This window comes from Microcebus murinus, chromosome 18, assembly GCF_040939455.1.
Source record: "Microcebus murinus isolate Inina chromosome 18, M.murinus_Inina_mat1.0, whole genome shotgun sequence".
NCBI lineage: Eukaryota > Metazoa > Chordata > Mammalia > Primates > Cheirogaleidae > Microcebus > Microcebus murinus.
Window position 1 is genome coordinate 58,408,640 of NC_134121.1, and position 27,822 is coordinate 58,436,461.

The 27,822-nt window shown below is 42.0% G+C and overlaps 1 protein-coding gene and 1 non-coding gene across 2 annotated transcripts; one reads left to right on the plus strand and one right to left on the minus strand.

Moving 5' to 3' along the window:
* Positions 1-186: 186 nt before the first annotated feature.
* On the minus strand, positions 187-26,803 carry PRPSAP1 (phosphoribosyl pyrophosphate synthetase associated protein 1). The gene is made up of 10 exons (XM_012778882.3): positions 26,314-26,803; positions 22,118-22,170; positions 19,087-19,153; positions 10,810-10,982; positions 9,030-9,145; positions 8,530-8,585; positions 7,579-7,724; positions 2,669-2,739; positions 1,724-1,870; positions 187-943 (listed from the first exon to the last, which is right to left on the minus strand). Exons 1-10 carry the CDS (start codon positions 26,481-26,483, stop codon positions 785-787), a joined length of 1,158 nt encoding a protein of 385 aa, XP_012634336.1. The 5' UTR covers positions 26,484-26,803; the 3' UTR covers positions 187-784.
* LOC142862246 (U6 spliceosomal RNA) lies at positions 4,321-4,431 on the plus strand. The gene has a single exon (XR_012913322.1). It is a non-coding gene; the product is annotated as a U6 spliceosomal RNA (small nuclear RNA).
* Positions 26,804-27,822: the final 1,019 nt, after the last annotated feature.

Below are 27,822 nucleotides of genomic sequence, written 5' to 3' on the forward strand. Positions count from 1 at the left end.
CTGAACAAGGATTTATTCATCATGTCAATGCTCAGCAAGGGGAAGGAACCTGGAGAATAAGACTGACCAGCCAAGGAGCTGACCACCCTTTATTCTGCTGTCCATGGTCTTCTACACAGTTTGGACATAACATAGTCACCATCCAGTGGAGCACATAGGTCTTCAGTGTAGTGAAGACGCTAGGGAGACGACAAATTCTTTTATTTGCAACTTCAGAGCCACACAGACACCCAGAGATGGGACACTATTTTCTAATCTGATGTCCTTGGGAGGCACAACAACATGAATGCTTCGTTGTTTAATGGCTGTAGGCACAGCGGTTTCTGAAAGAAAAACAGGATTCTCTATAAAAGACATGAAATTGACTGGGGAGAGAACAACTGGACAGAAACAGTGTGGGGACTTGGCTTCCCTGACCAGGTTCAACGTCAACACTTGCGCTTCTCTGCAGCTGAAACAACAGAATAATCAGTACAGAGCTATTGACTTTATCTGCTTTTAACTCTTCAGCATCAACAAGATTTTCAGATTCTTTTCAGGAAAGCGTCTATAACTTCTGTTTAAGGAACTGGGATGATGATGGCAGACATTTAAGGCCAAGTTATTTATGTATTAGCTCTGTCTTCTTCTTGACTATCTTAATGGCTCCTACCCACCAACCTTGGTGACAGAGACTAACTCCAGACTATTTCCAGTCCTCCTTTGCACACAGCTGTGCACATAACTGACGGCACTGCTTTTTACATGTTTTCCTTAGGCGTTCCAGCGGCAAGGCTAGTGAAAGCTAGTCATCCACAGTGATGTTTCGGAAAAGGTAAGCCATGGATTCTCCATTGTGGATTCTTCGAATTGCTTCAGAAAGAATCAAACTGATATCCACTGTCTTGATCTTGGGACACTGTAGCTTCTGTACCTCATGAGGGACAGTATTCGTCACCACCACCTAGTTGTACAGCAATAGAAAGTAAACACTGTTACTGACGTGCCCCCCCAAACTGGTCACTCAGAGAAGCTTATCTAACATTTAGTAGTACCCACAGCCTAAGTTCCAAACTATAAAACCTTGTTCCACTGAGTATAGTTTTTATACACTGAACCAGCTTTATGCAAAGGAAAAGTTACATGGCTCAGAACATAAGACTCACATGCTACGAATATCATGGTCTACAAGTTGAAATATGGTGAGCCCTGGCACTGTGCAAACTTTCATGTTTATCAAGGAAGGATTTAAGTCATAAGAGAAATGCTACCACAGTGTAAATTAAAGTACTGAAGCAAATCTTTATGCAAATAGACATATACAAATGCTCCTCCACTCATGATAGGGTTATGTCTGGATAAATCCATAAGTTGAAAATGCGTTCAATACATCTAACCTACCAAACACCAGAGCTTAGCTTAACCTACCCTAAATGCATTCCAAATATTTTCATCTAACACAAAATCTATTTTATAATGAAGTGTTAGATAGCTCATGTAATTTATTGAATACTATACATTACTTCGAAATTGCAATGGTTTCACACCATCGTTAAGTTGAACATAATTTGGGGATGGTCGGTATTTCTAAAGACACATCTGCCCCAACAAATGGCTAGCCAGCAAAAGCACCATTTCATAGGTACTCTAGAGAGAGATTAAGCAATTTAATATTGCCTGAGTCATTATATTATTCCCAGAAAATACAGCAGCAAATCTTGACTCAAGCCCTTTAAAAACAGACCTCATCAACAGATGACTCCTCAATCAGGCGGGGGGCGTCTGCAGACAGGATGCCGTGGGTGGCCATGACGTAGATCTTGTAGGCACCTCTCTCTTTCAGGATCTCTGCAGCAGCCACAAAGCTCTCCACATCGTCAATAATGTCATCCTGCGAGAACAGCATGAGTCTATATGAAGGAAACACCCTCCATCCCAGTCTATAAAGACACATACCTCTCTGCTGTTTTCTGCACTTGGTTTCAAAGGATTTCTGATTGAAGATCAGAGCTATGTGGCTGGGTCCAAGACTGAACATCCAGAAATGGCAAGAGAAGTGCCCTGATGGCACTGTGTGTGTTTGTCAGAGAAGTGCCCTGACGCCTTACAGTCGAGCACATGTGACGTTACAGCTAGAGTTGAGGACTGCCAAGACTCGTCCCTGCTTCAAATTTCCGATCAATCCCACACAGCCAGTACCCCATTTATTTATTTTTCCCCAAGAGAAAGCGACCTGAGGGGAAAATTAAAATAAAGTAAGCTACTGCAAAGGACCGGTGACCCACAAGCCAGCAAACACATGCCAAAGCACAAAATGAGTGCGTGTGGGTCACATGTTCTTTCTCATGAAAAAGGAACAGCTCATGTTCAGTTCACCTCGTGGCCCTAGAGCTGCAGGATGATGAAGCAAGCTGGCATGAGGGAACCGAGAACCTGTAAGATGAAGGTTATGGTGCTGAACTGTCTAACGGGAGGTACTGTGCTCATTTTATATGTAGGTTATACTTTAATCCTTGTTATCTATATAGAAATTTCTGCTACTTGTACTGAGGGAGTTTAGGTGATGAGGAAGGATAGATGGATCCACTTAAATTTATCATTACTAGAAACATAGTTCCAAAGTGGACAACCTACTGACTGACAGCCAGTAGGCTCATCTTTGCACGTGAGGGACAACACATAACCATACCACTATGATTGCGATGCGGCCTCCAACATCTCCGACGACAGTTATTGGTGGCTTCTCTTTGGCCATCATCACTAGCAAAACAAACCACAAGATCCCAGTTATTCATGTATCACTAGATACACATAATCACCACCTCGCTCCCTGGAAGTGGGGGCAAAACCACTGCACAGACAGAAAAAAACCATATGGATTCCTCCTCAAGGATCTGGGGTGTCTCAGAAACATAGCAGCCCTGGCCAACAGAAATAGAAGGTGAGCCACGTGTCACATTAAATTTTCTAGTAGCCACATTAAAAAGTAAAAGCAAACAGATGAAATATATCTTATTTTACACAGTATACCCAAAATATTATTATTTCAACATGTAACTGATATAAAAAATTTATTCATGAGATTTCGTAATATTAAGTCTGTGCTATTTGGTGTGTGTATCATTCCTCAGTGGAGACGAGCCACATTTCACCAGCTCAGCAGCCGCCACAGTGCACAGCACAGGCTGAAAAGACAGAGAAGCAAAGCAAGGAAGGTTCTGCCACCACGACAAAGCTGCACTGCAATGCCACAGGGGAACAGCTCCTGCTGAGACTGACAGGATATGCAAAAGAAATGCTGCTCTGCAGAAAATAAGGAAAGGCTGCCAGATCAAGAGATGGTTTTACTTCATTTTCTTCCAAAGTCACCTTATTTTGACAACGTAACCTTATTATCACATAACTGCACTCCGCATGTAATCAGAGTTTCTTCAAAATCAGGACATAAAAACAACTACAAGCCCATTATGTTTTCCTGATTTAACTGGTTCTTAAAGTAGAGGCTTCTTACCTCACTACAAAATCTGCAGCTGGAAAAAGCCATCTGTCTACAAAGCAACTACAGGAAAGAGAAAGGAAACAAGAACTCACCCTCAAAAGGATGTCAGTAAACTGAGAGGAAAACCAAAGACTTTCTACAGAACAGGCTAAGTATTCTACTTTTTTTTTTTTTTACAGCTTTTGATTATTCTGAAATATTTATTAACTAGCAGTGGGGAAAGGGAAGGGAATAAAATTCAGGGTAGGCCAGGCGCAGTGGCTCACGCCTGTAATCCTAGCACTGCGGGGAGGCAGGCGAATTGCTCGAGGTCAGGAGTTCGAAACCAGCCTGAGCAAAAGCCAGCCAGACCCCATCTCTACTATAAATAGAAAGAAATTAATTGGCCAATTAATATATATATAGAAAAAAACAGCTGGGCATGGTGGCACATGCCTGTAGTCCCAGCTACTCGGGAGGCTGAGGCAGGAGGATTGCTTGAGCCCAGGAGTTTGAGGTTGCTGTGAGCTAGGCTGACGCCATGGCACTCACTCTAGCCTGGGCAACAAAGTGAGACTCTGTCTCAAAAAAAAAAAAAAACCTAGGCATGGCTAGGATCAAGGCTTACAAAGGCTAAAAGAAAGCCTTTCTCCCCAATATACTCATCCCTGTATTTAGGACCTGGATAAAACTGAACACATAATTTGGTGGTTATTATAAAACAGAGACAGACTTTGTTACAGGGTAGAGGAAAATGACTAGTACCTCACAGGCCAACAATTTTCTAATAGCTTACTCCAAAAATAAAACACTAAAAATTCCAGTGTTTCATAAATGTATGTACTAACAGTCAAGAATAAAGGGTGCTTGCTCGCTTCGGCAGCACATATACTAAAATTGGAACGATACAGAGAAGATTAGCATGGCCCCTGCGCAAGGATGACACGCAAATTCGTGAAGCGTTCCATAAAAAAAAAAAAAAAAAAAAAAAGAATAAAGGGTGCTAAAACTATGTTTAGATTCAGCTCTTTTTCCATCTTGTCAAACAAAATGAATAAAGTGAATTTTATTTATGAATAGAGGAAATATGCAACATTGTGAAAACTACAACTGCAATAAAAATGTCTTCAATTCATTAAGTGATTTCTAGTGGTTTTATGAAGGAAGTAGGAAACTGTCTTTTAATTTTAAAATTAGCATTTTCCAAGTAAAATAATGCTACATTTACAACCATCCTTAGATTACAAAAGGATCAAGCATGCTTGCACAAGCATGTGCACACCTTCACTCTTTTCTTGGAATCAATTAACCAAACCTTCCTCTGCTAACATAAACAGCAAAAAGACTATGGGGAATCATTCATTCCTTACCCATTTTGATCTTGGTCTATTTTTCTAAATCTAGTTCAATGGAATGCCAAGCTTTATCAACAGACATTAAAAAGAGATGTATAAGTCTATAGGGGAGATAGAACTGAATTCACAACCCTACCTACATACATGCAAACAAGTCAAAATTGACATTTAACAGGTATTCAAGAGGAGCTAATGCCTGTCTTCACTTAAGTGGTGAAAAGCACATCTTCACTTGGAAAATTAACAAGCCAGGAAAAGCAAGCTAGAAAAGGTGACTTCCTCTCACTTTTATGATCCATTCCTCCCACCTCAGCCTCCCAAAGAGCTGGGATTCCAGTTGTGAGCCACCAAACCTGGCCATACAACTTCCTTTACTTCACTTGTAATAAATTACTCTGAAACAGGGTTTCTCAACCTTAGCACATTTTGGATGGGAAAACAGTTTGTCACATGGTAGGATACTGAGCAGCATCTCTGACCTCTACCCACTAGAGGACAGCAGCACCCCACCTCCCCCTGGTTGTGACAAACAGAAACATCTCCAGACAATGCCAAATATCCTGGTGGAGGGGGATCACCCCTAGGTAAGAACTGTTGCTCTAATAAAAGAATGGGCTAAAGGAAGATGAAATAGTTCATCAAGGGTGAATATGCTCATAATTTTAACATAAGATACGATTAATTACAAAGGGAAAAAAAGTAACTTTGCAGTAGAGAAACCCACCGGACATTGCCTTAATTGACTGAGCAGAATCCACACATCAACAGTAACGGGACACATCACGTGTCTCCTGTGATATTCCTGCCAAAGCTGCATAACCCAAATATAATCATGAGGACACAATAAACAAGCCTCAATTAAGGGACAGTCTACAAAATAACTGGCCTGTACTGTTCAAAAGTATCAAGGTCATAAGAAACAGAGAATAAAAGAGCTATTCCAGATTAAAGAAAAATGACAATTGAGTGCAATGTGTGACCCTGGATTAAGTACTGGACCAGAAGAGAAGGTTTTCCCTTGCTTTAAGGGACACTGGTGGGACACAATTGGTGAAAATTGAATAAGGTCTGTAGATTAGAGTACTGTAACAACATTAGTTTCCGGAGTCTGATAATTACACTCTGGTTGTGTAAGAGAGTCATTTTTACAAAATATACACTGAAATATTTAGAAATAAAGGGACATTGTATCTTTAATTAACTCTCAAATGGTGTAATTAATAATAATATGCACATAAATGTTAAATTTGGGGACTCTTAGTGAAATATATAATGGAAATCTAGAAATTTCAACTTTTCTGTAAGTCTGAAGTTAGTTTGGAATAAAAAGCTAAACAAAGAAGTGTACATTCTGGAGCCAGCTATCTCATTCCCAGACCTGGCTGTCTCCTGGTCAGCAGAAGGAGGGACAATAAAGTCCCTACATGGTAAGTTGTGTGAGTGCCAAATGCAATGATCTTCTAATGTGCTTAGAATAGCTCTTGGCACATAATAAGGGCTCAACAGATGTTTATTATTATTGGAGCTTTGTTTTCCTAGCCAAAGATTGGAAAAGACCTATAGGTCCACCAACAGGGGACTAATTAAATACATTATGGTATATTTATTTAAAAAATACTATGAAACTAAAAAAGACAAAAATCTGTATGTACTGCTAGGGAAGGAGCTACTGAATGGAAAAAGGAAGGAGCAGAACATGTCTAATGCACTACCATTGTGAGACAAAAATAAATATGTATTTTTATACTTAAAACCTGACTGGATACACAAGAAACCAAATGAACTGGAGAGATCTGATTAGCTGGGGGCAGAGAAGAGTTTGGGGAAAGCTGGGAGGCTCTGCACTGTAAAGGATTATACTTTTGAACTTTGAAATATGTGAATCTATTACCTATTCCAGAATTTTAATTATGAAATCCTCAAAAAATAAATAAAATGCTGGTACCAAAATTTTTAATTAAATAAAAGTATATTACAGTACTTGTCTCTCCTATATAACAATCTCCAAAGTTGAAAATAAAGCAATGGGAGATTTATAGGGTGAAAAAAAAAATGAGAATGTTTATACCTTAGATAAGCGCCTGCCTGCATGTACCCATGCTAATACTTCCTCACCCTACTAATTTCTGTATGTTTCTGAGGCATGGCAAATAGCTACAGAAATAATATCCCTCCTCTAAAAACCTTAACCCTTTGCACTCGCTTGTTTTCTCATTATCCACTCAACAGTATCCACACTCGACATCCGAGTGCAATGGGTTAAACATTATCTTCCAGTATAGGATGCTTATAGTTATCCCCACTCCAAAATCTGAAAGTAGATAGCTTCCACACTGTTGGATTAGTAACAGCAAACTAGTCGAGTATGAGGTCCAAGGGAAATATACTGGAAAAATAAATACTAAAAGTTATGTGATGGCCAAAGTCTGGTATTTGATCAATGGCTGCTATCACTTAGCTTACCAAAATATAAAAGCTTAAGATTTCATACTATGACACATAAAATTTTTGTACTAAAGCTAAAATTATTTAAAGCTCTCTGAATGCTAAGTGCTACCCAGATTTCAGTTGTCCTTACACAGTCTGTAAATGTGTGTAACAGATACAATCTCCCTTTACAAAAGGGAAAACGAAATGTAATGTCATCCAATCATTTAAAAAGAGCAAGACAACAATATACCTACATAGGTAGGTGTTAACACGTAGCCATTCCCATTACTTAAAAGTTTCTTCGATTTACAAATAAAAACACAGAGCTAATCTTACATGGCAACTCCAAGCCCGGGTGCACAGTAGCATTTTTGACCATGGGGGGAGAATGGCGACCATCGTCCATGTCCAGCTCTGTACACTGAGCTTCCCCGTGGATGACAGCCAAACCCAGACGCAGTCTCTCAGCATAGGACTGGGCCCTAAGAGGACAAAGGGAAACAGTGAAACCGATGGGAAGAAAACCCAAGCATCACCATTTCATCACTTTATTAATCATAAAATGAATGTATCATTCAACATTTTAGGGACATACAAAAGAATTATTTATATAAATCAGAATGTGAGGCCTAGGCCAGAATGCAGACGCCTCAAGGGCACATGAGCTGGGATCTGGGTTAATATCTGATTTTAGATCATTTTGATTCTGTCCTTTGACCAGTATGCTAACAGTCAGAAGTCATTCTTCAGAAGACTGAACTCTGTTCAAAAAGTTGTCTTCAAGGCTGGGTGAGGTGGCATGTATCTATGGTCCCAGCTAATTGGGAGACTGAGGTGGGAGGATTGCTTGAGACCAGGAGCTTGAGGTTACAGGGAGCTATGATCACACCCACTGTACTCTAGCCTGGGTGACAGAGACCCTGCCTCTTAAAAAAAATAGTCTCAAAAACCATTGTCTGAAAAATGCTCATAGACAGATTCACTGTTCTCCTTTCCTGAGAACTTGAAGAAACAACTTCATTTTCTCCCAGAGAAAAGCTGAGCAATTCAGAGATCCACTAGTGGTGTTTGGAGGCTAGAGATAAAGCTGTGTGTGGCGTGGGGTAAGAGAGTGACACAGGGGAAAGCTCGAGCCAATGAGCTTCTACAGGCCACGTTAAGACAGCCCCTGGATTCCAAAACAGCTAATTCTGACTTTAAAAGCACTCAAAAGGGATTCTTTTTTTTTTCTATTAATAGACATCAGGCAAGAAAAATGGGATTCTTATAAATGTCTGATTTCCTTACCTTTTTGCAGCGTCAGGAGACTTAGCTACAATGACTGCATTTCTGTAATTTGGAATCTAAATTTGAAGGAAAAATAGAAAATACTGAAAAGTTATCAAAAAATAACACCTGAATGCTGCTGGTATTATAGTTTTTCCTCTTATAATAATGATCAAACCAGCAATCAACTATACTAGAATTTCAGTCACACATTTTAAATTTTTCAACATTTATCATTTGATATCATTGCAAAAAGTATTCCTACATCAAGAAGATAAAAAATTCTTATTTTAGAAAATATAAGCAAATTGCTAAAGATACTTAAAGGAATTCTGTTTCTACTGTCTTTTAAAAATATGATCCTCCATGACATAAATGCAGACCCTATCTGGCTGTCTCAGATGTTAAGACTTAAGGGAAAGATCATTTGATGTGCCTTTCAATATTGAACTCTGGTGCCAGAGAAGAACTAAATAGGATCTCTTTTGAGGACACTGGGGTGTTTGCTGGTGGCTCCTCACTTCTTCCTGGATATACTGAAGCAGGAAAGGTGAGGCTCTAAGGTTGTCCACGGGAAAGCTGAAAAAGCCTTGTATTTCCTTTTGATGAAGATCCATAGTGATAATGTGAGTTAAACCTGAAATTTTAAAACAAAAAATTACAAAGTTCACCCCTACAAGTTAATGGCTACAGTGGACACAAACTAGATGCTTAACTCCTGCTTCCTACCAGAATATGGAAGACAGGGGAGAGTGTGACTACATGCAGTAGTCACAGACTTTACTGCTAACCTCAGTAGAGCTTAACGTAAAGCAGCTTATATACTTCCACAAGGACAAAGAGCTAAAACCAAGAAAAATGTGCTCTCCTCTACTGTTACTGATTATTGGCTTGTCCTGAAAATTAAGAGAAAAATCAAGTGGAATCAAAAATATGAAAATAGAATTAATAAATGCCAAAGCAACAGATGTGAAATACGGTAAGGCCTTGAACAAAGAACCTAGGGAGAAATGTGAAAGGACTGTGGCCGAGGCAGAAAGGAGTAAGAAGCAAAAGCAAAGTAATATACATGTTAGAAGAAAAGGAATTTATGTAACACAAAGATATTGAAGTTTGGAACCATTTCTGCATGTGATAAAAGAATGGTTCAAGAAGTATTCTTATAGAAAAACAACAAAGACATATTCTTATAACCGACAACAGTAGTAACCAGGAAAAGGTACATAAATAAGTACACTGCAAATGGCCAAAGGTCACTGCAAAACTTCTACAGCAAAGAACGAGTATTCCTTGTTCTTTCTTAAAACAGTACCCTTTTTTAGAGAAAATGAAATTCAAATACACCCAGCCCTCTGAATCTGTGGTTATCAACCAAACAGGGATGGAAGATGTAGTTAGGCCTATAATGGCTGTCTGTACTGAACATGTACAGACTTCTTTCCTTATCATTATTCCCTAAACAATACAGCATCATAACAACTATTTACACAGTGTTTACATCAGGTATTATAAGTAATCTAGAGATGGTTTCAAGTACACAGGAGGATGTGCAAAGGTTATATGCAAATACTATGCCATTTTATATCAGGGACTTAGGTATCAGAAGGTTTTAGGAAGGGGAGGTGGTAGGCCCTGGAACCAAGCCCCTTAGGATACTGAAGGAAGACTGTTATGTTTCTTTCTGAGGACCCCAACATGTCTTAAGAGTTCTTAAACAAACATAAATAAAAACTCAATAATTGTAAAATATTACATTTGATTTATAAGCCAGAAAGTATGCCACTGCTATATAAGGAAAATAAAAGCAATGGCAATGAGCTGAAATACAGAAAGGCAAGGGGGAGGAGGGGAAGAATATAAACTGAAGAAGTAGAAAAAAAAATCCAATTTTAACGCTATGGACATAAACAGAATTTGGCTAACTAAGGCAAATACACAAATCTAGACCTGAAGCTCAAAAGATCACATAAGAATGTCGAGACTGCCAGCTAAAATTTTAATGATGACAAGATGAAATAGAAAAGAAGTAAATGAATGATAAAAAGTCCATGATTAGAGAAGAGTAGAAAACAAGAAACAATGGCATTCTTAAGGTAAAAAAAAAAAAAATTATAATTAAGCTCACACACCCCTAACCAAAACTGTACAAAAGGAAACAGAAACAGATAGGAAAAAGTAATCACTGAACAACATGTAAAGAAACTGGGTCCCAAAGTAGATATCTGAGGTATGAACTAATCTCAACTAGGAAAGAGTCCTGAATGATAGTGCTGGAACTCCAGGGTCTCTGTCCACACCTACCTGCTTTCGCCAGCATGGATGCCAGGAGCTTGCACACGATGGAACCCCTCTTCCTCATCTTGCTCTGCTTGCTGTAGGGGAAATAAGGGATGACGCCAATAATATTTCTGGCACAGGCAGTCTTCAGTGCGTAAGCCATGATCAGTAACTCCATCACAGCTGTGTTCACATCTCTGAAACAGTTAAAATTTATGTTTTTCCATTAATTCCATTTATTAACCCCTAGAAAAGATCTCAACTTCAGTCATTTAACATGGGCTGTCCAGATGGGTGTTACAGGCATTTTACCATCACACTAACTTATGATGGTACCTCGAGAATGCTTACCAAGTCTTCTTTTTAGCTGAGTAAGCTCCAGTTTTCATCTGTAGTGACTCACATATACACAGCACAGTTAACCCACTCTCACTTTGCCTGGATCTTCTGTGTCACATTCAGTTACTAAAGTGGCATACGAAGGAACTGCTGGTGACCAGCGTCGGTCAACACCTGCTGGCAAGCTCCAGGAATGCAGGCTCAGACCAGTGTGAATGCCAAGGGAAACCCACTTGCCCTTCTATTTAGCTGCCATTAACAAAAAGATGTGGTTCTCTTTTCTTCTTATGGGGAGGAGGTGGTCTTGGAACTTCTTTTCTTTCTTTTTTTTTTTTTTTGAGACAGAATCTCACTCTATTGCCTGGGCTAGAGTGGCATGGCATCAGCCTGGCTCACAGCAACCTCAAACTCCTGGGCTCAAGCGATCCTGCTGCCTCAGCCTCCCGAGTAGCTGGGACTACAGGCAGGTGCCACCATGCCCTGCTAATTTTTTTTCTATATGTTTTTAGTTGGCCAATTAATTTCTTTCTATTTTTAGTAGAAACAGGGTCTCACTTTTGCTCAGGCTGGTCTTGAGCTCCTGAGCTCAAATGATCCGCCAACCTCGGCCTCCCAGAGTGCTAGGATTACAGGCGTGAGCCACCGCGCCCAGCAGGAACTTATTTTCAAAAACCTTCCCTGTCCCTTCTTTCCCTGAGATAATACAGATTCCTGACAAAGATTACCCAGATGGACAAAAAATGGAATATGCATCTGAAAGATATTCAGAGGAAAGCTATTTCCAATGATAATGAATATGCATTGCTAGCTTTAGCCAAGACTGATCAAACCTGAGGTGGGCTCTGCCTATAAAAATGACGAAAGCCTTGAAATCCTTTAGGAGACTATTCCAACGCCCTACCTCTCACTTTAGCCTCCTCCCGTTCCTTCCTGGATTGTCCACATGTCCTCAAACACCCGCTCTTTGAGGGTCTTACTGTGTCTCCATTCCCTTCCCTATGCCATCAGTTCATTCCTACAGAAGGAGCAGGTTCTCCAGGTGCCGGTTCTTCAATTAACATGCAGGAGTGATGCTGCCCTGATTACAGCAATGTGGAAAGCCTGCCATCTACATGGCCGAGATTAATGCTTGCTGAGTAGGTGGCTGAACGAAACACTCAAGAGATGCTTTCTAGCTTGAAGGATAAACAGCCATTTCCTCCCATTCTCTTCCAATTTACCTTCACACCTCTCTGTAAAGCAGAGTGTATGTGAAAGTGTAACCGCAAGGACATCCTCTCACTCTGACAGTGTTTCCCACTCCCACATTCAACTCCTGGAACTTGCAGCCTCACCTTTGTAATTTGGATTTTTCACAAATATTGCAGGGTTCTGTGATAAAAACATCTCTCCCCAAGGGAGAGATCACTGATTCAGGGGTCAACTTCAAGACAACCAATATATTCCTTTTGGACAGCTAATAAGTTCCATTATTTTCCAGTTATCATTTTTTTCCTCTGAAATAAATTGGAGCATTTTTCTTCTTCATACTCTCAAATTAATAATGCCAAGTCAGGCATCAAAAGGTCAGAAGACAAAATCTTTTGGTGCAATCAGGACAATTATGAAACACTTTTAAGGTACTCAGGAATTCATAATACTCAATTTCCATTCAACAAATTTTGTTTTTCAAAATTAATATAAAATTTATCTGGGCCAAGGTTGAGGACTGTAGGCCAAAGTTGGGGTACACTGCCAGGTTACCTGAGAGGGTGCTCCCTTATTCAAAAAAATATTTTATCATCCATTCAAAAAAATATTTATTGAGCAACTTGAGTCATACCCTGTGGTGAGTGGGGGGATAAAAGGGTAAGCAAAGCATGCCACCTCTCAGGGAGGCCAGAGAAATCTGGGACCACTCAGGAGTAACCACTCATCCCAAGAAGGAGCTCGTCTGACTTACGTAAGAATGGTCCCCTTCCCAAAGGCGTCATACTTTATTCCACAGAGGGGAGGGCCTCCCTTCCCACGTCAGATCATCTAAATCTATGCCTTGTGAGCTCTTGAATGCTAAACTGGAATCCTGCATAGCACTCAGATGATGGCATATAATTAACTCAGGTGTCCTTATCTAAATTTAACAGCAGACATCATGCATACTACAGCAAAAGTTCTCTTCCCTTTAAGGACTGCTTGTCAACTTTAGAAATAAAATTAAAGCATATCTTAGACTTCCACTTGTATGATACTGTGTGGTACTACAAAAGCTCCACTGGACATGGCTTTTTTTTTTTGAGACGGTTCTTGCTGTCACCCAGGCTAGAGTGTAGTGGCCAATCGTAGCTCACTACTAGCTTGAATTCCTAGGCTCAAGCGATCATGACAGGCAAGAACCCCCATGCCCTGCCTGGATGTGGCTTCTTAAACCAGATCCCAATGACAATAATACGCTTACAGGTGAAGTTAATTTGGTAGATTCTGAAAATATATCTGTGTGAATAATAGGCTTTTAGCAGGTTTTGTCAAAGCATTTGTAATACACAAGTGTATGATATCATGAGGTTTGGAGAATACACCACAAGCGAGGCCCAGATAATCAGATATTTATGGAACAAAATGAACAGTTTTTTTTTTTTTTTTTTTTTTTTGAGACAGAGTCTCGCTTTGTTGCCCAGGCTAGAGTGAGTGCCATGGCGTCAGCCTAGCTCACAGCAACCTCAAACTCCTGGCTCAAGCAATCCTCCTGCCTCAGCCTCCCAAGTAGCTGGGACTACAGGCATTCACCACCATGCCCGGCTAATTTTTTCTATATATATTAGTTGGCCAATTAATTTCTTTCTATTTATAGTAGAGACGGGGTCTCGCTCTTGCTCAGGCTGGTTTCGAACTCCTGACCTCGAGCAATCCGCCCGCCTCGGCCTCCCAGAGAGCTAGGATTACAGGCGTGAGCCACCGCGCCCGGCCAAAATGAACAGTTTTTGATAAGTCTTGATTTCAGGATAACTTTCCTTTCATTAATGACCAATTTCCCACATGAGGTTTTTATTTTTCACTTTTTCTTCTTCCTGATGACCTATGCCAAGGGATTCAACATCCTCCAACCCAAGGCTAAGGAAATCCTAGCCCACATCTCCACCCCCATCCCCACCCCTTACTGGTCAGGAAAGCGACAAAAAGGCCTTTGTCACACTGGCTTTACTCATTCACTGATAAGACACTGGACGAATTGGACACCAGGCAGTTACTCTGTAAGCCAGCAGGGTGAAAAGAAATTGGCTGGCAGTCTACTTTGTTTATCTGTTCCTAAGAATGTTCCAAAGTACAGCCGGCTAGTTCCTGTAGTCTGTATCTAAGCAGGACAATCTTAATTGCTTTACCAAATATTTTTCTTTTTTTTTTTTTGAGACAGAGTTTCACTTTGTTGCCCAGGCTAGAGTGAGTGCCCTGGCGTCAGCCTAGCTCACAGTAACCTCAATCTCCTGGGTTCAAGCAATCCTCCTGCCTCAGCCTCCCAAGTAACTGGGACTACAGGCATGCGCCACCATGCCCAGCTAGTATTTTCTATATATATTAGTTGGCCGATTAATTTCTATTTATAGTAGAGACAGGGTCTTGCTCTTGCTCAAGCTGATTTCGAACTCCTGACCTTGAGCAATCCGCCCGCCTCTAGGATTACAGGCCTGAGCCACCGTGCCCAGCTGAAAAATATCCTTTAAAGTACACTTTGTAAGCTTCATATTTTACTTAAGTATAATATGGTATATTTGGAATTTCCTTGAGTACCACAACAGTTCAATTATTCAACATAATCACTTCATTCAGAATGGTTTTGCCATGTCCAAAAATTAAATCCATCCTCAACCAAAAATAATGTACTATTATTAGAGTAGTCAAAGAAATACGTTGCAAGTTTGGAAAGTAGTTTCAGTTGTTCCAAAGATATTCTGAGCAAAACAGCACCAAAAAAACTCAATACATATGATCTCAGGACAACAGCTCTGAAGGCAACTAAGCTTACTTGAATGTCTAAGCTTTGATCTGTTTGTCTAAAATCGGCTTTATTACTGTACTACTGGGAAGAGAATTGTGGGTTCCAAATAATCTCAACACAAGTACGCACACAGAGACTTCACCATCTTCAGGACGGGGTTCCAGTTTCCAAAAGTGCCCTTTATACCCACCTGCCTTTTTCAAAGGGAAGGGGCCTTTCCATATGTTAAGACATGTACGTAAAATTGTCATTGTTCTCTTTAAGATTCATGCTTTGCTACAACTCCATGAAGCGCTCCTTTCTTCTTCCTTTGGTCAAATTTTCTTTTTTTTGAGACAGAGTCTCATGGTGTTGTCTGGGCTAGAGTACCGTGGGGTCAGCCTAGCTCACAGCAACTTCAAACTCCTGAGCTCAAATGATCCTCCTGCCTCAGCCTCCCAAGTAGCTGGGACTACAGGCACGTGCCACCTGGGACTACAGACACGTGCCACCATGCCCAGCTAATTATTTTTCTATTTTTAGTTGTTTGGCTAATTTCTTTCTATTTATAGTAGAGACGGGGTCTCACTCTTGCTCATGCTGGTGGTCAAATTTTCTAATACCCTAAGTACAGGTGAAAAAAACTGTAAATGTTTTCCACTTAGCCATTAACCAACTCATTTCTTTTTTTTTTTTTTTTCCGAGACAGAGTCTCACTCTGTTGCTCGAGCTAGAGTGCCGTGGTGTCAGCCTAGCTCACAGCAACCTCAAACTCCTGGGCTCAAACAATTCTCCTGCCTCAGCCTCCTGAGTAACTGGGACTACAGGCATGTGCCACCATGCCCGGCTCATTTTTTCTATATATTTTTAGTTGGCCAATTAATTTCTTTCTATTTATAGTAGAGACGGGGTCTCACTCTTGCTCAGGCTGGTTTTGAACTCCTGACCTTGAGCAATCCTCCCGCCTCGGCCTCCCAGAGTGCTAGGATTACAGGCGTGAGCCACCGTGCTCAGCCCCAACTCATTTCTCCATACTTCTTTTGTCCCTTCCCTGGAAGACTCTTGCATACTGATGACCTCTCTATTTGTAAAGCTCAGTCTGTTTCAGTCCCAGTTATCACTCTAGATTGCACGTATCAAACATTTATACTGAGCACTCTTGGTTACCGTGAGACACTGAAACCGAGAATTGTATAAAATTATGTCCTCACCACAAAGGACACTAACAACTTGTTGCTTCTATATCTGACTTATCTGAGATGCCCACAGACACACAGGAGAGATGACAAGAAGATAACGCTGTTAACAGTGAATGTTGGCGGGGTGTGGTGGCTCATGCCTGTAATCCTAGCACTCTGGGAAGGCCGAGGAGGGAGGAAGCCTTTGGAAGTGTCAAAAAGAAGAAAAGAAAAAAATGCCCAAGCTGAATCACATCATAGTTAAATGTCTGACAAACACAAACTGAGGGACATTTGACAAAGTAAGTGGAAAAATGTGAAAGTCTTAAAAAAAAAAAAAAAAAGCCTTCAAAAGTGTCAATGTTGGCCGGGCGCGGTGGCTCACGCCTGCAATCCTAGCACTCTGGGAGGCCGCGGCAGGTGGATTGCTCAAGGTCAGGAGTTCGAAATCAGCCTGAGCAAGAGTGAGACCCCGTCTTTACTATAAATAGAAAGAAATTAATTGGCCAACTCATATATATATATATATATATATAAATAAAATTAGCCTGGCATGGTGGTGCATGCCTGTAGTCCCAGCTACTAGGGAGGCTGAGTCAGAAGGATTGCTTGAGCCCAGGAGTTTGAGGTTGCTGTGAGTTAGGCTGACACCACAGCACTCACTCTAGCCTGGGCAACAAAATTGAGACTCTGTCTCAAAAGAAAAAAAAAAAAGTGTCAATGTTTTGAAAGTCAAGGAAAGACTGAGGAACTATTCTAGACTGAAGATGAGCGAACAAACACAACTAAATGGTATCTGAGATCCTGAACCAGCTCCTTCTGCTAGAAAGAACATCACTGGGCCACCTGGCAGAACTTGAATGGGGCCTGAGGATTTCATGACTATGTGTTAAGTGTTAACATCCCAATTCTCTCAGTTATACCACACTGCGGTTATCTAAGAGAAAGTCCTTATTTGTAGGAATCATTTACTAGAGTATCAGAAGGTGGAGAGGCATCAGGTTGGGAACTTACTCTAAAATGCTCGCACCATACATGCAAGTTTACTGTAAATTTGAGATTGTTTCAAACCAAGAATTTCTAATAAATGAGGTAGCTCTTTATGTACTGATATACTATTTTATTTTTAAAAGTTCATCAGAGGCCGGGCGCGGTGGCTCACGCCTGTAATCCTAGCACTCTGGGAGGCCGAGGCGGGCGGATTGCTCGAGGTCAGGAGTTCAAAACCAGCCTGAGCAAGAGCAAGACCCCGTCTCTACTATAAATAGAAAAGAAATTAATTGGCCAACTAATATATATATATAAAAATTAGCCGGGCATGGTGGCGCATGCCTGTAGTCCCAGCTACTCGGGAGGCTGAGGCAGAAGGATCGCTGGAGCCCAGGAGTTTGAGGTTGCTGTGAGCTAGGCTGACGCCATGGCACTCACTATAGCCTAGGCAACAAGTGAGACTCTGTCTCAAAAAAATAAAAAAATAAAAAAAAAAATAAAAAAAAAAAAAATAAATAAAAGTTCATCAGAGCATATTATAGATTTCTTTCATGTAAAAATTAAGAAAAACACACACATAAGTAGTTGCAAGAATATGCGTAAAGTCTCTGAAAGAATAACTAAAAAACTGACAGTACCAGCTGCGCCCAGGGAAGAAAACCAGGTGGCTGGGGGCAGAGGTCAGAGGGAGACATCATTCCATGCCCTTGATACTTGAACCACGTAGATATTTATCATATAAGGAAAATTTAAATTAAAAAAATTAAAATTACCTATATTTTGGTTTTGATGATCACTTAAATTATGGAGCCTAAATTTGCATATGCATATAAACAATACGGAGGAATAAATAACTTTTTAGTTATCTCAAAAGAATAGGAAGTGGATAAAGAGAGTTGGAGAACTTTTATATTCTGATATGTGTTTCTTTTTGTTTTATTGTTTTTTTCTGATACACATTTCTATAATGCCTATATTTTGTGATAAACATTTTTATAATCATAAAAAAATATTAAAAATTCTTAGTATCTACGAGTAATACTGCATTACGGAATCTGTTATGTCTGCACATGCATTACTCACTCCATGACCCTGTGGTCCTCAATCTCCTTCAGATCCAGGTTTCCCAATACTCTCAACCAGAGCCGAAAGTAGCTACCATGCAGGATTTAAGGACTAAAAATGATACACATAAAGTGCCCAGCACATTAGTAGCACTCATTGCCATTCTTATCACTAATACAGCCTCAGGAATCTAGATTGATCAGGACTTGGAGGTTCGGATTTTTCAAAGACACAGAAGGTCGAACCCGCCCCACTCTCTATGAGGCAAGGAGAAGAGATAACCCCACGTGGAAGCCATACACAGGTAGACCAGAATTCCCTGGGGTTAGCCCTCCAGCCCTAAGCGAAGGAGTGGCAATGCTATCTGAAATAAAGACAAGCTATAAACAGACCACTGTGCAAAATAAAATAAAGTACACAAACCTGTCTTGATGGGTATGAACCAGGAGCGGTTATAGCCCTTAACAAGAAACTTTCAGCAGTGCTGAACAACAAGACGCTGGCCTAGGGTCAGCGCACAAAATGTACAAAAAAAGAATTTTGTCCTTGGGAATTTAGAGCTTGGGGAAGATGGTCACATAAACAGGTAACAGTGCATGTGACAAACAGGGTAGTAATTCCAAAAGACTACAACTGTATTTTGGGAAACATTTAACATATAAACAAATTTATAACTTAAAAAAAAACACCCTGAATTGTTATTCATATGAAAAGATAATGAATTATCTCAATTAAGGTTTTTAGAGGAAAAAGGATACATAAAGTTGTCCTAACTCTTACCTGGGTATTGTCTGTATAATGAAAATATCTTGGCCACGAACAGATTCCTTTATTTCAACTCTTGTTTCTGAAAAATAAAAATGTCCTAAAGTTTTAAGAAAAGCACTTTGTGATGTAATAATTAGACAGCATTTGGAGGAAGTAAGAAGAATCTAAATCAATGCTTCACTTGGTAAAACAAAATAAATTCTTAAATAGATTTCTGAATGACACGTTCATATATTAAAAATAAACCAGGCACAGTGGCTCATGCCTATGTATAATCCCAGCACTTTGGGAGGCTGAGAATGGAGGATTGCTTGAGGCCAAGAGTTTGAGACCAGCCTGGAATATAACAAGACTCCATCGCTAAAAAAATTTTAAAAATGAGTCAAACATGAGAGCACGTGCCTATAGTCCCAGCTACTCAGGAGGATAAGGCAGAGGGATCACTTGAGCCCAGGAATTTAAGGCTGTAGTGAACTATGATTGGGCCACTGCACTCTGGCCTGGGAGACAGAGCAAGACCCTGCTTCAGGGAAGAAAAAAAAAAGTCAAGCTGGTAGAAAATAAGTCAAAAATAGAAAACGAAACTAACCAACAGGTTTACAAAAGTCTCAGGGATCCCACCCCACAAAAAAACAACCCATCACCAAAATAAAGGTATAACCAAGATGCCTGGAGAAGAGTCTACAGCAAATAAAGAGACCAAAGATTAACTTCCTTATTTTTCTTTCAACAAATGCTGAGGCCTCCCCTGTGCCAGGCCCTGTGCTGGTAGACCCAGAGTGGAGAACCTGGACCGAGGGAGGAGACTCACCCAGGAGAGATGATACAACCCAAAGGCTGACGTTTACCCAACGTGCCAGAGATAGACCAGCTGTGACAAAGGAGAGAGAATAATGGGGCTGGGAGCAATGGAACATGGGAAGATGTGGGGGCAGGGTGTGCCAAGCAGAGGGGCAGGCAGTTAGTCCACTTGGAAACCACTTGGAAAGCAGGGTGAATGAGGGAGAAGAAGTAGACAGGTGGTCAAGTAGCCAAAAGGGGCCAGACCATGCAGGACTCTTATTTTTTTTTGAGACAGAGTCTCACTTTGTTGCCTGAGCTAGAGTGCCGTGGCGTCAGCCTAGCTCACAGCAACCTCAGACTCCTGGGCTCAAGCGATCCTGCTGCCTCAGCATCCCAAGTAGCTGGGACTACAGGCATGCACCACCATGGCCAGCTAGTTTTTTCTGTATATTTTTAGCTGTCCAATTAACTTATTTCTATTTTTGGTAGAGACAGGGTCCTACCTCGCTCTTGCTCAGGCCAGTCTCAAACTCCAGAGCTCAAACGATCCACCCACCTCAGCCTCCCAGAGTGCTAGGATTACAGGCGTGAGCCACCGTGCCAGGCCTGGATTTTATTTCTTATTCTATAAGGAGTCTGGATTTTATTCTACATGTGATAGGAAAGCCACTAGAGGATTTGAGATTGGGAAGACTTTGCTCTACTTATTTTAAAGAGATAACTGGCTACTGTGTGAAGAAAACTGCAGCAGGGCAGAAGTGGCCCCAGGGAGGCTACAGCAGCTGTTTTTGAAGGGGTCCAGCAAGCAGCAAATGGCTAGCTGGACTGGGATGGCAGCAACAGAGGCAGTGAGGGGTCAGATTTAAAAAGCATTCCAACCCAAAGCCAGAGTGCACAGGATGTGTTGACTGAAGATGAAGCTGGTGAATGGATAAAACCTGGTTCCCCACAGGCCCCACGTGATTGCTAAGGAGACTGGACTCCAGTCTAGAGGAAGCAGTGGCAAGTAAAAGACATTTGCATTTTAGAAATATCCTGCAGAAAGTGAGTAGAATGGATTACAGAGGCTGGAAATGGAGGTAAGGAAGACGTGTTAGGAAGCTACCCCCACAGTTCGAGAGAGAGCTACTGAGGCCTAGTGCAGTAACGGAAGGGGGAGAAAAGGGTCTTAATTTCCCCACTTCCTCCTCCTCCTCAAGCACTTCATTTCATGAGCTTCCCAAAGGCATCACTATGAATTAAACTGGTGACTGCTAAATAGAGTACCTCACCTATCTGTATTCAGCTTCAGGTTTTTAATACTACCATTTCCTTCCTGACTCCCCCTGGCAGTAGATAGTAAAGTATCTAAAGTCACCAAGTTGCTAAGTGTAGAAGCTGGAAGAAAGATACTGGGGACTTAATTTTAACACATGTAACTTAAACCCATCTTGGGAATGTGTATATTCCATTCAACTATCCATTAAACCATCTTTCCCTTCTTGGATACTTTGTTTTTGCAGATCCCCAAACATCATTATGTCTCAGTGAGGCACCTCCTCTGGCTACTTATAGATAGTTACAACTTAGAAAGAGAAAAGGCAGCATAGACTTATGAACCCAGGCTTTCAATTTTGCTAACATAATACCAAATTATTCTATACTAATTTGCCTTCACAATGAATAGACTTATAACCTGAAATATGTGGCCTCACTAGGAGGTTTATGACATAGCATTCCAAGGACACTGGCCATCAGCAAAGTGCCTATAAGCACTCTCAGTTTACGTGATAATGCAGCTCTCAGCACAAACCTGCAGGGCAGCAAACACAAGTTACCAACCCAGGGTAAGAATGCACAAGAGAAATTTAAAGATTGAGAGACTTAAAAGAAGATGTTTATATGAGTCATTACTATTTAACACCTAGTATCTGATTGCTCCTGATGTCACTTGATCACCTGGTGAGACAGATAAATGTAAGACGTATTTATTAAATACAACCAACTGTGGAAGAAAAAAACTTATTCTATACATCTCTCTTTTCATTCTAAAATGACAGGATATTTGTATCATCATAGAAAAAAGGAAAGGAGACACTAAACAGGAAGACTAAGTAGTCAAGATTTAAAGGGAAGCACAGAATGATGATGTGATGTATACCTCTAATGTTAAAGAGAAAATGTTTGTGTTAAACATGAGTAATATTTGCCTTTAAAAAACATGCTGGCTGATTCAACAATTTAGATAAGAAAGGATGTTTAAGAAATAATTTTAACTTACCCCCATTGGTCTCTTGGTATACAACAGACTTCCCCAATTCAGCACCAAGACGCCTATAGACAAAAAAAAAAAAAAAAAAAAAGGCAATTAAGAACTCTTTTCTGGGTCCTTGCCTGCGAGAGTGGCCACTGCGTTGGTGCTCTGGGGCTTGGACCCTGGCTAGCCAGAAAATAAACCTCCTCTTGTGTGATTGCAAAAAAAAAAAAAAAAAAAAAAAGAACTCTTTTCTGAAAAGTTTCAGTTCATATGCATATGTTTAACAAAAAAACTCAAATAACTAAGCTGGCACTCTCCAAAAAAAAAATTAACTTAGAAGGTCTAATTCATTAAGAATTAAAATTCTACTGGTGTGGTGGTACATGCCTCTAATCCCAGCTACTCCAGAGTACTCCAGAGGACTGCCTGAGCCCAGGAGTTATATAGACCAGCCTGGGCGATATGGTGAGACCCCATCTCAAAAAGAAACAACTAAAATTCCCCTGTTACTCCATAAGCAGCTCAGCATTTTTTAACACACTGTTTTACTGCAAAGAGCCCAAACCAAAGTTTATTGTCTGGTTCACTGCTTTTTAAATAACTGTCTTGGAAAATCATTTCCAAACAAATACTTGGTCACTAGCAATGATTCCAAAAATACAAGCCAAAGATAAATACCTTAATTGTCAAAAGCATATAGATGAAAAGAGAATTCAGCACTACTAACTAAATGTTAGTATGGATCTTGTTTGGATCTTGATTAGAATATACCAAGTAGGCCGGGCGTGGTGGCTCACACCTGTAATCCTAGCACTCTGGGAGGCCAAGGCCCGCAGATTACTCGAAGTCAGGAGTTCAAAACCAGCCTGAGCAAGAGCGAGACCCTGTATCTACTATAAATAGAAAGAAATTAATTGGCCAACTAAACACATATAGAAAAAATTAGCCAGGCATGGTGGTGCATGCCTGTAGTCCCAGCTACTCAGGAAGCCGAGGCAGCAGGATTGCTTGAGCCCAGGAGTTTGAGGTTGCTGTGAGCTAGGCTGACACCACGACACTCACTCCAGCCTGGGCAACAAAGCGAGACTCTGTCTCAAAAAAAAAGAATACACCAAGTATACAAAGTCATTTTTTAAACAATCAGAGAAATATGAATATATTACTACATAATATTAAGGAATTAATGGTAGCACAAGTTTTTAAAAACTCTTTATCAGTTAGCATTACCATTTTTACAAGCAAAATGATATGATGTTAGGGTGGAATCTATTTAAAAATACTACAGCCAGGAATACACATACAAGGAAATATTATTCAGCCTTAAAAAGGAATGAAATTCTGGTATGTGCTACAACATGAATGAACCTTGAAAAAATTATGCTGAATAAAATAACCCAGACACAAAAAGACAAATAGTGATTCCATTTATAGGAGGTACCCAGAACAGGCAAATTCATAGAGACAGAAAGTATTTTAGGTGACCTGGGGCTGGGAGGAGAGGACAATGGGGAGTTAGTATTTAATGACTACAGAGTTTCTGTTTGGGGAGGTGAAAAAATTCTGGAAATGGATAGTGGTGATAGTTGCATAACATACATGTACTTAATGCCACTGAATTATACACTTAAATGGTTAAAATGTAAATTTCCTATTAATGTATATTTTACCACGACAAAAAAAAAAAAAAAAAAAAATCCAGCCCCGAAAAAGTGTAGGATAAGTAAATGAAACAAAATTAGCAAAAAGCTACTAAGTGTGGGCCGGGCGCTGTGGCTCACGCCTGTAATCCTAGCTCTTGGGAGGCCGAGGCGGGCGGATTGCTCAAGGTCAGGAGTTCAAAACCAGCCTGAGCAAGAGCGAGACCCTGTCTCTACTATAAATAGAAAGAAATTAATTGGCCAACTGATATATATATAAAAAATTAGCCGGGCATGGTGGCACATGCCTGTAGTTCCAGCTACCCGGGAGGCTGAGGCAGAAGGATCACTCGAGCCCAGGAGTTTGAGGTTGCTGTGAGCTAGGCTGACGCCACGGCACTCACTCTAGCCTGGGCAACAAAGCGAGACTCTGTCTCAAAAAAAAAAAAAAAAAAAAAAAGCTACTAAGTGTGGAAGCTGGATGGATACCTGGGGATTAATTATAACATATATCTAATTTACATATATCCTGGGAATCCTGCACCTAATTCCTTTATTGATTAAAGTACATAATCAAAAAAGTTTGAAGATCCTTGCTTAAAGTTTAGAAAGGCTGAGAGAAATCATGGAAATAAAATATCATCATAACTTCAGGGGTCATCTAATCTAGTGATCTTCAAACATTTAGTAATAAACAACTCTTTTCAAATAAAATCTTGCTGAGAAACTCAATAAATGAAACATAAGGAAAGTATTTCCAAATATTTACAGTAACTTAAACTCTTTCTGGAATTTGGCAGAGAAGAACCTAAAACAAAAACAAAAAAGCAAAAACCACTGACTTTTTAAATTCACCCTCCTCCCTTCCGCTTTCTCTCAGCAAGGTCCTGTGTGATAAATCTGACCCAATACAAACAAACACAAGCTTCACATTTAAAATTAGTGTTTTAGTTGGCTTGGGGGGGAAAAAAGACAAATAATCAGGGGTTAGAAATAGAAACTAGGTAGTAAACTGCAAAAGGAATTCTTTACATTCTTCTCTAATCTCATTTAAAACTCCAACTGAAAAACAGCCATAGCTGAAAAAATATGACTCATTTCCCCTCCATAAAGTCTACATTTCCACCTAGACTTTTAAAATATATTCACGCAATTATTTATCAACCCTGAAAAAAATCAGAGTAACTCTAATGTAAATACTTTAAAATGTGAAAATGACTTTAAATATGAAAAGACAGGGGGGAGAGGGGGAAGGGCATTTATTGAAACCTTAAAATCTGTACCCCCATAATATGCCGAAATAATAATAAAAAAAAAAAGACATACTATTCATTTTATGTCTTACTTTCTTAACAAGTTTATTTGGAAAGGGCCTATAAAGCTCTCCCTCTATATAAGGACTCTCCAAAAGAGTTCTCCAAAAGAGCCCACTAGCAAGGTCGCCATTTATTAAACAGGTATTATTCAGAGGGCCACTATGAGCCCCTGCTCTGCTAGTACCTGATCTACACTATCTTGGCCATGCTCACAATATCCTTGCCCAATAGACAGAGTCATCCCCACTTTACAAATGAAGTTTAGGAAAACCAAGTCTCTTGCTCAGTGTCACAGATGTGGTAAATGGCATCGCTGTCAGATCCCAAACGCCACTTGAAGCCATAGGATTCCTTGGGTTAAAAAGACAGACAGAGGCCGGGCGAGGTGGCTCACGCCTGTAATCCTAGCACTCTGGGAGGCCGAGGCGGGCAGATTGCTCCAGGTCAGGAGTTCAAAACCAGCCTGAGCAAGAGTGAGACCCGTCTCTACTATAAATAGAAAGAAATTAATTGGCCAACTAATATCTATAGAAAAAATTAGCCGGGCATGGTGGTGCATGCCTGTAGTCCCAGCTACTTGGGAGGCTGAGGCAGGAGGATTGCTTGAGCCAGGAGTTTGAGGTTGCTGTGAGCTAGGCTGACGCCACGGCACTCACTCTAGCCTGGGCAACAAAGCGAGACTCTGTCTCAAAAAAAAAAAAAAAAGACAGACAGGCAAAGGCCTTACTTCAAACGATTGATCCACTCGAAGGCTGGCTTACGAAACACGGTCAGGCCTATCACTTCTACCCGCCCCTGACCCATCTGCTCGGCAGGGCCCTGCCCCACACCTTCGCCCTGCTGCTGCACCCGGCGGTCTCATGAAGGAGATTTGGGGATGGCGACATTGGGAATGGTGACATCCTTGGGAATGGCCTCGGATTCAGAGGCCAGCAGCTCCAGTCGTGGGAAAGGGAGCCAAAGCCGCTGTCCCCAAGGCACATACTCTGGGGGGTGGGGGGGGGAGCTCACCCCGCCCTGGGGTGTGGGAGTGGGGAGACCTAAGGAGGGCCAGTGGCCCAAGTAACGGCGGGCGGGGGGCTTCGGTCACCAGGAGTCGGCCGAAAGCGTCTCAGCTGCGAAACCGCAGGATTCTGCGACGCCCTCCCCCAGGTGCAGGCGAGGAGCAAGGCCGACCCCCGGGAGGGTCTCCCGGGTGTGGAGAGCCAGGCGCCGCCGTGCCCAGCGCCGGCCCGGCCCGGCCCGGCCCTCCCGCCGCCCCGCTTACTCGGTAATGCGCTTGGCCAGCTCGGTGCAGGCAGCCGTGGAGTTGGCCGAGAAGACCCGGTAGCCGGTGCGGGCGGCGTTCATGGCCGGCGAGGCGGCGGGGCGGGCTCGCGGGGCGCGGAAGGCGGAGGACGCGGACAGCGGAGGCAGCAGCAGCAGCTTCTTGGGCATCGTCCGGCCCGAGCGCGGGTACAGCCGGCCCCGCGCAGGGCTGGACCGCGGCGACCGCGAGGCCTGAGGGTCGGACTGGGAAAGGCGCTAAGAAGCCCAGCGCCGGAGGGGAGAGGCCGAATCCCCACCCTCGGCGTCCCACAGGCCACGAGGAGCGGCGGCGGCCGCGACGAAGCTCACCGCGACCGGCGCCTCAGCCACCACAGCTAGCGGCGAGGCTGCCGCCCCCTCCGGGGAAATCTAAGGAGCGCCGGCTAGAGCGCCCGCAGAGCTGCCATCTCAGATGAGGGCAGGGAGGTGGGCGACTCCTTAAAAACCTGTACTTCCGAGGGACGCCTCACGGATTCGTTCCGCCGCTTGCTTTTGCGGCTCCCAGGGGGAGCTCTTTTGTTCTCACATTCTTGGGCGATGCAGTTTGACTTGCTAGTGGTCCCAGCCGTTTCCAACTTTTCCGCCAGGACCAAAAATGTCCACCTCCGAGGAGGTAGGCGATCTAGCTGCGCGTCTCTGTGGTAACACAGCGCTTGCCTTCCCAGGCGTCCACCTGGGATTTGTTTGAAAAGTGGAGGGCGGGGTTATTTCCCGCTAGTTGCCTGCAGTACTGAAATGCCCCGAAGGTGGTCTACTCCTGAGCCCGTTAGCACGTTCCTCGAACAGACTCCAAGTTTGTGTCTGCATCCGCCAGGCTTTGCTGTAGCAGGTGCTCTGGATCATAAAAGCTCTCCTTTCTCCCCTTCCATATTCCCCCATCCCTCAAAGACCCACTAGCAATGTGTCTGCTCCACAAAGTCTTTCCTGATGACCTCAGCCACAGCAAGCTGCCCTGCTCTCTGGACCGTGCCGTGTGTAGATGCTTGTATTTTTATTTACCTTTGTGAACACCTGCTTTCCCAGCAAAGATGTAAGCCCTCTTAGGGCAGGATCATGGATTCCTTCGTGCTTCCTGGTTCCCAGTGTCCAGGGCAGTGTTAAGGGGTCCCAGAAGCACGCAATCAGTCCTTGTTGAATAAGGTCCAAGAAGAAAATAAAGGGCAGGAAAGCATTTGAGTCACTCCTTATCAGCTGCCCCAGGATTGCGGGGGAGGGGGAATGGCGGGGCCTCTCGCATACACTGTACCATCTTCTGAGAATGTCCTTTAGGGACTCTGCCTGTTGTTATAGTGGACCTGAAGGAACAATAGATTGTGACCCAGCCTGTGGTGAAGACTCAGGAGCCTGAAGCTTCAGGATTTGGAAGTTAAAGTGCCCTGGGTCTGCAGCAGCCTGGCATGCATTCTGCTAGCTCTCTAGAACCACACCCCATCTACACCTCTCGCCCAGAGCAGGTTACACGTGTCTA

Bases quoted from the DNA above. Each gene is read 5' to 3' on its own strand.
- PRPSAP1 (XM_012778882.3), bottom strand. From the start codon at position 26,483: ATGCCCAAGAAGCTGCTGCTGCTGCCTCCGCTGTCCGCGTCCTCCGCC. The intron at 10,983-19,086 runs GTAAGAGTTAGG...TAACTGTTTCAG, and splicing joins ATTATACAGACAATACCCAG to AGATGTGAACACAGCTGTGA. The intron at 8,586-9,029 runs GTGAGGAGCCAC...CTTCAAATTTAG, and splicing joins TTCAGTATATCCAGGAAGAA to ATTCCAAATTACAGAAATGC.